The sequence below is a fragment of the Panthera onca genome (assembly GCF_046562875.1).
Source record: "Panthera onca isolate mPanOnc1 chromosome Y unlocalized genomic scaffold, mPanOnc1 haplotype 2 h2.ChrY_unloc_8, whole genome shotgun sequence".
Classification (NCBI taxonomy): domain Eukaryota; kingdom Metazoa; phylum Chordata; class Mammalia; order Carnivora; family Felidae; genus Panthera; species Panthera onca.
In genome coordinates, this window is record NW_027675871.1 from 349,200 (window position 1) to 360,287 (window position 11,088).

General features: G+C 41.4%; 1 protein-coding gene across 1 annotated transcript; it reads left to right on the forward strand.

The window, feature by feature from the left end:
• The first annotated feature begins 7,446 nt into the window (after positions 1-7,446).
• On the forward strand, positions 7,447-8,594 carry LOC145715287 (coiled-coil domain-containing protein 71L-like). Its single transcript, XM_081794944.1, has 2 exons — positions 7,447-8,379; positions 8,588-8,594. The coding sequence occupies exons 1-2, from the start codon at positions 7,571-7,573 to the stop codon at positions 8,592-8,594; spliced, it is 816 nt and encodes a 271-aa protein (XP_081651070.1). The 5' UTR covers positions 7,447-7,570.
• Positions 8,595-11,088: the final 2,494 nt, after the last annotated feature.

Genomic DNA, 11,088 nt, shown 5'->3' on the forward strand with positions numbered 1-11,088 from the left:
ATGATGAAACGGAAGAATTACCGTCAGACGAAATTCCAGGAGAAGTGACCATTAAAGAATTGATCAAAATAGATAAAAGCAGTATAACAGCAAGAATTTAGAATAATTGTCATAAGATTAATCACTGGGCTTGAAAAAAGGCATAGAAGACAGCAGAAAATTTAGTATTGCAGTGAAAAAAGAACTAAAAAAAATAGCCATGGTTAATTAAAAAGGCAATAACATAGGGATTGATTTTAATCACTGATACAAAAACAGATAAGCTGGAAACTTGGATGTCTATTACCCAAGTTAATAGTTATGCGATTGTAGCAAAAGCTAATTCTAAAAAACTATTAAATAATGAAAAGCAGAAAGCTAAAATATGTCAAGTTTTAAATACCTAGCATGAGTCGTGCAGCTGTATAGTTGTTTAATATTCTAGGATATCAAATAATATCATGTAATAGCCTTTGTAACACATGCAAAGTTCACCATTTCTACCTTTGCTCTTCTACATGTGGAGTAAGATGTGATTGGGCCTTATAGAATATCTGAAAAGATTAATACTAAAAATTAAAAAGTTTTTGAAAGTATATGTTGCTAGTGAGTTTGTCATGTCAAACAAAGTTATAAATAGGTGTTATTTCCAAACCTTATTCACGTGCACTCTTATTATGGCTAGAGTCCATAAAAACTTATTGCACAATTGCATAAACATGATTACCAGTGCAATCTTTTTTTTAAGTGCATTTGTTCATTTATTTGAAAGCCAAGATAGAGCATGGAGAATGTACACTGTAGGTTCTGGATTCTCTCCTTGATTCCAAATATCTTATTTGGGCTGCTACCATAAAGATGGTAAAACAATATTACCTGTACCATGAACGTGTAAAATTTGGTACAACTCTCTAGTATTACAATTTTGCTGATTAGCATATGTGTTTACAAATACACACGTGTGCACTGGGTGAAGTTAGATGTTTCATACTTCTATCCATAACATGAGGAATTCAATATATTTTAAAGAGTTAGATTCCAGTTACCAAATCTAATGTGGGATAACATGCACAGTTCTTGCTTATTTCTCACTTATTGTGCAATTATGAAGTAAACATAGAGCCCAAAGAGTAAATTCTTTTTATCTACACTTAACTGAACATATATCACTCAAAGTCAAACTTTGGCCTTTCAAAGATGACGTGAGACTGAACGCGGAAAACCCAAAGGACTCCATGAAAACGCTGCTAGATCTGATACATGAATTGACCAAACTCACAGGATACAGAATCAGTGTAAAGAAACTGGTTGCATTTCTATACACCAATAAGGAAGCAACAGAAAGAGAAGTCAAGAAATCACTGCCAGTTACAATTTCACCAAGAACCGTAAAATACCTAGCAAGAAACCTAACCAAAGATGTAAAAGATCTGTACAGTGAAAAGTATAGAAAATGTATGAAGGAAAATGATGAAGACACAACAAAATCAGGAAAAAACAAACAAACAAACAAACAAACAATCCATGCCTATAGAGTGGAAGAATGAATAGTGTTAAAATGTAAATACTACCCAAAGAAATCTACACATTTAATGCAATACCAATCAAAATTGTACCAACATTCTTCTCCAGACTGGAGCAAGCAATCTGAAAATTGGCACGGAACAACCAAAGACCCTGAGTAGCCAAAGTTATGTTGAAAAAAGAAAGCCAAAGTGGGAGGCAGCCCAGACTTTCTACTCTCCTACGAAGCTGTAATCATCAAGATAGTATGACATTGGCACAGAAACAGGCACATTAACCAATGAAACAGAATAGTTAACCCAGAAGAGGCCCCACAAATGTATGGTGAACTAATCTTTGACAAAGCTGGAAAGAGAATCCAATGGATAGAAGACAGTCTCTTTACAAGTGGTGCTGGGAGAACTGAACAGCAACATGATGAAGAATCAACTAGATGACTTTCTTACACCGTGCACAAAAATAAATGCAAAATGGATGAAAGACTTAAATGTAGACAGGAAACTATCAAAACACTAGAGGAGAAAAGAGGAAAAAAAAACCTTTGACCTCAACTGCAGCAATTTCTTCCTTGGCATGTCTCAAAAGCCAAGGGAACGAAAAGCAAAAATTAATTATCAGGACCTGGTGAAGATAAAAATCTTCTGCACTGCAAAGGAAACAATCAGCCAAATTAAAAGGCAACCGATGGAAGGAGTGAAGATATTTGCGAATGACATATTGGTAAAGGGTTAGTGTACAAAATGTATAAAGAACTTACCCAAGTCACACCTGGAAAATGTAATACAGTGAAAAAATGGGCAGAAGACATGAATAGACACTTTTCCAAAGGAGACATCCAGATGGCCCACAGACACATGAAAAGATGCTCAACATCACTCATCATCAGGAAAATACAAATCAAAGCCACACTGAGATACCACCTCACACTAGTCAGTGTGGCTAAAATGAGCAACTCAGGAAACCACAGATGCTGCCGAGCATATGGAGAAAGAGTAACCCTCTCTCCCTGTTGGTGGGAAAGGAAACTGGTGCACCACTGTAAGCATGAAACCTACGGACATCACAATGACTCTGAACGCATATCTTTCCCTAATAACACTGAATTTCAATGGATTAAATGCTCCAACCAAACAACATAGCGTATCAGAATGGATAGAAAAAACAAAAACAAAAAACAAAACAAGACCCATCTCTTTGCTGTCTACAAGAGACTGATTTTAGACATGAGGACACCTTCAGATTGAAAGGGAGGGGATGGAGAACTATCTATCATGCTACTGGAGGTCAAAAGAAACCTGGAGTTGCCAACTTATATCATGCAAAGTAGAGTTTAAATTAAAGGCTGTAACAAGAGATGACGAAGAGCTTTTTATTTTAATTTCAGGGTCTCTCCATCAGGAAGTGCTCAACATTTTAAATGTCTACACACCAAATTCGGAGACACACACATATATAAAACAATTAATTAAAAACATACAGAAACTTGTTGATAAGAATGAGGTAATTGAAGGGACATTAAATTAACCACAGAAAAAAGGATGGAAAATCTCCAAAAGCATGGAGGTTAAAAAACATCCCACTAATGAATAAATGGGTCAACCAGGCAATTTGAGAAGAAATTAAAAGATAAAAGGAAACAAATGGAAACGAAATACAACAATGCAAACCCTTCGGGATGCAGCAAGGGCAGTCCTGACAGGGAACAACAAAACAAAACAAAACAAAACAAAACAACAATAGCAACAACAACAAACATTGCTATCCAGGCCTATCTCAAGAAACAAGAAAAATCCCCAATACAAAATCTAACAGCACACCTAAAGGAACTGGCAGCAGAACAGCAAGGCACCCCAAACCGAGCAGAAGAAGAGAAATAATAAAGATCAGAGCAGAAATAAACAATATGGAGTCTAAAGGAAAACAGTAGAGCACATCAATGAAACCAAGAGTTGTGTTTTTGAGAATATACACAAAAGTGATAAACGTCTAGCCTGGCTTCTCAACAAGAAAAGAGAGGGGACCCATATAGGTAAAATCACGAATGAAAATGGAATTATTACAACGAATCCCTCAGAAATTCAAGCAATCATCAGGAAACACTATAAAATCTTCTATGGCAACAAACTGCACAACCTGGAAGAAATGGACAAACGCCTCCATACCCACACACTTGCAAAACTCAAACCGGAAGAAATAGAAAATGTGTACAGACCCATACTAGTGAGGAAATTGAATCAGTTATCAAAAATATCGCAATAAACAAGAGTCCTAGACCAGGTGGCTTTCCTGGCGAATTCTAGCAGACATTTAAAGTAGAGATAATAGCTATCCTTCCCAAGCTGTTCAAAAAATGGAAATGAAAGGAAAACTTCCAGACTCATTGTATGAAGCCAGCATTACTTTGCTTCCCAAACGGGAAACACAGAAAAAAAGGAGAATTACAGGCCAATATCCCTGATGAATAGGGGTGCAAAAATTCTCAACAAGATACTAACAAATCACATTCAATAGCATATAGAGAGTATTATTCAACACGATCAAGCGGGATTCATTCCTGGCCCGCAGGGCTAGTGCAATATTCACAAATCAATCAATGTGCTACATCACATTAATAAAAGAAAAGATAAGAACCATAGTGCACTGTCAATAGATGCAGAAAAAGTATTTGAGAAAATACAGCTTCCTTACTTAATACAAACCCTCAAGAAAGTTAGGATAGAAGGAACATACCTTAAACATCATAAAAGCCATTTATGAGAAGCCCACAGTAAATATCGTCCTCAATGGGGAAAAAGTGAAACCATTCCCCCTGAGATCAGGAACAAGACAGATGTCCACTCTCACCCCGTTTGTTGAACATAGTGTTGGAAGTTTTAGCATCAGTAATCAGACAGTAAATGAAATTGAAGGTATCATCATTTGCAAAGATGAAGTCAAACTTCCACTTTTTGCAGATGACATGACACTATACATGGAATATCGGACAAACTCCGCCAAAAGTCCTCTAGCACTGATACATGAATTTAGCAATGTTGCAGGGTACAAAATCAATGTACAGAAATTGGTTGCGTTTTATACACCAATAATGAAGCAACAGAAAGAGAAATAAAGAAACGGATCCAATTTACAATGCTCCAAGAGTCAAAAAATACCTAGGAATAAACCTAACCAAAGATGTAAAAGATCTGTATGCTGAAAACTACAGAAAGCTTGTGAAGGAAATTGAAGAAGATACAGAGAAAGCGAAAAACATTCCATGCTCGTGGATTGGAAGAATAAATATTGACGAAATGTCAATATGACCCAACGCAGTCCTCACATTATATGCAGCCCCAATCACATTGCACCAGCATTCTTCTCCAAGCTGGAACAAGCAATCATAAAATGTGTATGGAAACACAAAAAACCCTGAATAGCCAAAGTAATACTGAAGAAGAAAACCAAAGTGAGAGGCACCACAATGCCAGACTTTAGCCACTACCACAAAGCTATAACCATCAAGACAGCATGGTATTGGCACAGAAACAAATACGTAGACTTAATGGCATAGAATAGAGATCCCAGAATTGGACCCACATACCTATGGCCAACTAACCTTTGACAGAGCAGGAAAGAATATCCAATGGAAAAAAAAAGACAGTCTCTTTAACAAATGGTGCTGAGAGAAGTGGACAGCAACATGCAGAAGAATGAAACTAGACCACTTTCTTACACCACTCACAAAAATAAACTCACAATGGATGAAGGACATGAATGTGAGACAGGAAACCATCAAACCCTGGAGGAGAAAGCAGGAAAAATCATCTCTGACCTCAGCATCAGCAAGTTCTTAGTTGACACATCTCCGAAGGCAAGGGAACTAAAAGCAAAAATGAACCATTGGACCTAATCGAAATAAAAATCTTCTCCACAGTGAAGGAAACAATCAACAAAACTAAAAGGCAACTGACCAAATGGGAAAGGATGTGTGCAAAAGTCATACTCGATAATTGGTGAGTATCCAAAACCTATCAAAAGAACTCACCAACTCCACACCCGGGAAACAAATAATCCAGTGAAGAAACGGGCAGAAGACTTGAACAGACACTGTTCTAAAAAAGACATCCAGATTTTCAAGAGACACATGAAAAGATGCTCAACAGCACTCCCCGTCAGGGAAATCCAAATCAAAACCGCACTGAGATACCACCTCATGCCAGTCAGAGTGGCTACAATGAGCAAATTAGAAGACTATAGATGCTGGTGAGGATGTGGAGAAACAGGAACCCTCTTGCATTGTTGGTGGGAATGCAACCTGGTGCAGCCGCTCTGGAAAACATTGTGGAGGTTCCTCAAATCATTAAAAATAGACCTACCCGAAGACCCAGCAATAGCACTGCTAGGAATTTACCCAAGGGGTACAGGAGTGCTGAGACATAGGGGCACATGTACCCCAATGTTTATAGCACTACTTTCAACAACAGCCAAACTATGGAAAGAGCCTAGCTCTCCATCAACTGACAAGTGGATAAAGAAGTTGTGGTTTATGTATATACAATGGAATACTACTTGGCCATGAGAAAGAATGAAATCTGGCCATTTGTGGCAATGTGGATGGAACTGGGGGGTATTTTGCTACGTGAAATAAAGCAGGCAGAGAAAGACAGATACTATATGTTTTTATCCATGTGTGGATACAGAGAAACTCAGCGGAAGACCATGGGGAAGGTGATGGGGGGAAAAAGTTATAGAGAGGGAGGGAGGCAAACCATAAGAGACTCTTCAATACTGATAACAGACTGAGGGTTGACGTGGGGTTGGGGAGAGGGGAAAGTGGGGGACGGGCATTGAGGAGGGCACCTGTTGGGATGAACACTGAGTGTTGCGTGGAAACCAATTTGAAAATAAATTACATTTAATAAAAAAAAATCCAGGGGTTGCTCTTACTGAATATGAGGATAGCTTTCCATTTTCAGCACTTTATGAGCGTGAGGTAGTAGTAGCTTAAGCTGCGTAGATGAAAGTTTTGTTTGTGTGTTTAAGAAAAGGAGCTGAATAAAGACAGAGGCCTCTCACATGTATCACGTTGACCTTGGCAAGTTTCTCTTCTGATTGTTACCATGACTTATCACTCTTAGTGATTCACATAGTTTGGAGTCATCCTTTCATGGGGAAGTGGATTTCAGTTCATCATGGTAGGTGGTCCTTGTAGTATTTTGTGAATGAATTGTGTATGTGGTGATAATGGATGGACTATGCTGGTTGGTTTCAAAAGCACTTACACGGACGGTGTAACACGTTTTCTACCCTTGGAGTCCCATACGGTCTCTTACTACTTTGTGTATGACTTACCTGAAATATCATGAATTGGTAGGTAGTGAATAGGTTTTAGTGGCACTGAATGCCCTACTGGCCACTCACACAGAATTCGTTGACGCTTTGCTCTTAAGCACACAATGACTTGGTCTTCCCTAGGCTGCATGAAATTGAGCATGGATACTAACTAGGCAAACTGTTTGCTGCTGCTGTGAAGAACAGCTTCCTGAACTGTGAGCTGTACCAACACAGGTATGGAACCCTAAGCAAGGCACAGTATATCGGTATTCTTTGAAAGGGTAGAGTAGTTATTTCAATTTGGCTTTCAGTGCGTTGCATGACAAGGCATTTAATTAGCTAAAACCCTCTTAGAGTCATGTTTGATTGCAAGTTGTGTGTACTGTCCACCGCTAAGTGTCATTTCATGTTAGATGGAATTATTGGAGGCTGAAGCACCCGTGCATTCACCTCTAAGACAAACCTCTTGAACTCGTGAAGAATTATGGGCCTTCTCAGGTAAGATTACGTGCAGGTCTTTCTCAAGGGCATAATCTTAAACACAGCCAAACCTAAGGCAGCTGGGCAGCCCACCGTGATAAGATGTGCAGACATTGTGACCTCACAAAGCGCCTGGTCTCCTAGCAACTGCGGTGTAACTCTCACAGCCTGCCGCCTGATTTGGCTTCATGGTAGGAAATTCATCAGGGCCCTGCGGCGGCCGCGAGACCTGGCAAGCGCGGGCGGCCCCTAGCGGCCTCACATCCTGAGCAGCATGAAGAGGAGGCGGCGCTGGCCCAGGGAGGCCCTGGCCCCGGCCGCCGGGGGAGGAGCCTCTAGCGCTGCAGGAGGGGCCGCGCTGGAGGCGCCTGAGGAGAAGGTGGTGTACATGCGGTGGCAACCGTCGCGACTGTCGCTGGCCAGCAGCACCAACGCGCTGATCGACGCTTTCAAGCTATTCCTGCCCCGCAGCACGGAGTTCATGAGCTCAGACGCGGAGCTCTGGAGCTACCTCTGCAGCCTCAAGCACCAGTTCTCCCCCCACATCCTGCGCAGCAAGGACGTCTACGGCTACTCCTCCCTCCTGGCCCTGGTCCCGGACCCCCGGCACCAGCCCCCCGAGGCCCGCCTCCAGACGCGCCGGCCAGCTGCCAGGCGGAGAAGCCACGGAGCCCGGACGGTGGCGGTCGGCCAGAGGAAGGTGCCGGCCCCGCCGCCACCGTCCCGCGAGGACATCAGCCCCCGTAAGCCCGCAGCACCCGGGCCCTGCTCCAGGGGCCGCACCCTGGAGGAGAGTGGGAGGGCGGCCACCCCGACGTTGACCACCTTCCCCACCATTCGCGTAGCGGGCGACGTGTGGGTCGAGAGCAGCCTGGCAGAAGCGCGGCGCCAGGCGCGCCAAGTCCTGGGAGTGAACCTGGCACCCGTGGTGAGACTCCGCCGCTTTCCAGTGCCTGGGCGTGAGATGCGGGCCACCGCCGCGCGACCTCTCAGCCCCGGGACGGGCTGTGCCTGGAGGGATGAACCAGGGACAGCTGGGACCGCGTCCCCTAGTGCACTTTATGGGCGAAGAAGCACCAGATGGTCCCGGCCCGCGCCCCCGGGATGCGGCGCCGTCTTCTTGGACTCCCGGGCAGCAGTGCCCTCTGCTGCCTCCCAGCACCGGGTCTGCGGAGGGAGGAGACCCCTGGACCACAAGGGAGGTCCCCTTTCTTCCTAACCCCAGATTGAGATGTCTCCAGGACTGTAGGGGCAGATCCATGTTCTCTCTTGTTCCCTCGTTGGTCTGAAGTCGTTAGACTTCCACCCCCACCCCCTCCAAAGGAATTTGGTTCCATGCTTGTGTAATAAAGCTAGAATTTCCTTGCTGTTCACCCACCTCCTGGCTCCTCCCGCCCCATTTGTTTTTTCTTTCTTTCTTTCTTTCTTTCTTTCTTTCTTTCTTTCTTTCTTTCTTTCTTTCTTTCTTTCTTTCTTTCTTTCCTTTTTTTTGACTGCCACTCTTTCTGGACGAATATGTGTGGAATATTCCATATATTCTGTGGAATATGTGTGGAAGATCGAATATGTGTGGAAAGTTGTTGCAATAGTTGGTATTCTCAATACCAATTGCAATAGTGGGTATTCTCAATCCCACACCTTTCTGAGTTTTAACTGGATTCCAAAGCTTTGACCAAGGATATTGTCTAAGAAATTCAAGTGTATCACTGTTAATAATGTAAGGATTTGTATGGCTTTGAATGTCACGGGCTCGGTGATTACAAACCAAAAGATTCAAAGTTCAACTGTGTACACATTCTTAAGACGTTTCTAAAGATTTTATATTGAAATGTAATGTTTATGTTTACTGAGCTCCTAAAGGAAATGGTAGACACTTGGAAGGTTTTGTTTAGTAAAATTAACTTGGGAAATTCTTTATAAGTGGGTACAATTGAAAGTGCATTGAGAAACCACACGGTTTCTATTACAAACCAATGAGTGAATTTCAAAAAATAAATGAATAAAAAACTGGTGCTGGTTATGGACATGGATGGAATCCACTCGGAAATGACTTGGCCTTGTACCAATCTCACATACTGATCTGGGAGTCTTTCCAGGATAATTTATTTTAAAATAGAAATCACATAGTGTAAATGAGTATGGGTAAGGGTGGTGACTAAACCTGCATACATAATAGCCGTTGGAATTCTCTGAAGTATTACTGATCTAGAGCGGTGGTACATTTTTTTTTTGGCACCAAATAACTGGTTGAGGTTATCTTTGGGCAAAATAGATTTTCCTCACTTGTTTTTGTCGTTGTTGGATAACAGGAAATATCCACATTACCATGCATCACTCTTATCAATATCATGGCAGTTGGTTAACAGTTTTGGTCCAGGACTTTCCTTTATTATCTTATGTCCATGCACAGTTATGTTAGCAGGTATTGGTCTTTTGTTTGACAATCAAAGACCACAGGGATCAAACAGGAGAGCCACACAGAGTACTTTTCACTTTTATGATAGTGTTTATGTCCTGTGGTCCAGCATGGAATTCTTGATTATCCAAGTGACCTCAGTTATTGGTGGCAGCAAGACTTAATGGTGTTTAGTCAGTGGTGCCGCAGCCAGATTTTACTGCGATGTCGGAAGGGCCAAGGAGTGATTTTGTACCATTATTCTTTCAAGTTTAAGTATTCTGCAATAGAACCATCCATCCCAGGCTGAAACATGACCTATTAAATCTTCCATACTACGGTTTCTCTCTGCTTGGCAGCTTTTTAGGGGAATAATGAGAGTTGTGATTTTTTTTTTAAATTTTCTTTTAATGTTTATTTATTTTTGAGACAGAGAGAGACAGAGCATGAATGGGGGAGGGTCAGAGAGAGAGGGAGACACAGAATCTGAAGCAGGCTCCAGGCTCCGAGCTGTCAGCATAGAGCCCGATGTGGGGCTCGAACCCACGGACCGTGAGATCATGACCTGAGCCGAAGTCGGACGCTTAACCGACTGAGCCACCCAGGCGCCCCGAGAGTTGTGATTTTGACTCTTGGGCTTGTAGAGTTCAAATGGCATAGCTTCCTAATATACAGTTTCCCAGTAAGCCTCATATTCTTTTTTTCACTACTCAATGATAATGTGTTGTTACAAATACTGCCACATGAGTAAATAAAAGTGAATAATTATTTAAAAGATGCAGAGGGCTAAATTATACTCGTTTCATAGGAAGCTTATATAAATTTTCGTTACTAGCTTCCATTGCCAATGGTATTTCAAATACAGAGGTTTTTCTCCCCCACCCTTCCCAAATTAACTGTTTTGGCTAATTAGCCCCTGAGGGAAAGATACATATTTGTACAACTTCCCTATTTTATATAAATGTATAATAATTAAAATGAATCCAATGACCATATTAGAATGTAATTTCAACATATAGCTTACCGAGGTAGCTTCCCAGAGGGTTTTGAAATTAGATGTAGCTGGGAGGAAAACTTTGCTCAGCACAGCTTTGAAACACAACCATTGACACCATGCAGTTATTTGAACTTAACTGAGAATCTTAGTTTTTCCCTGCTATACCTTGTTACTTTATTGCACTTGAACTTGCATTCACGCTTTGGGTTATCTGGGCTATCCGATTTCGGTTTGGATCTGAATGTCCATCCTGAATTCAATATGTTGTTTAGCTGGTCCCTTAAAAAATATTGCCATTTCTAGTTTAAAAAAACAGGATGTTAAAAAAAAAATCTTTGTTTTTGCTAAGTTTTTAGCAAAACCTTGCTGTAGTTTTGTTTTACAACTTATAAAATGTGAA

Bases quoted from the DNA above. Each gene is read 5' to 3' on its own strand.
- LOC145715287 (XM_081794944.1), top strand. From the start codon at position 7,571: ATGAAGAGGAGGCGGCGCTGGCCCAGGGAGGCCCTGGCCCCGGCCGCC.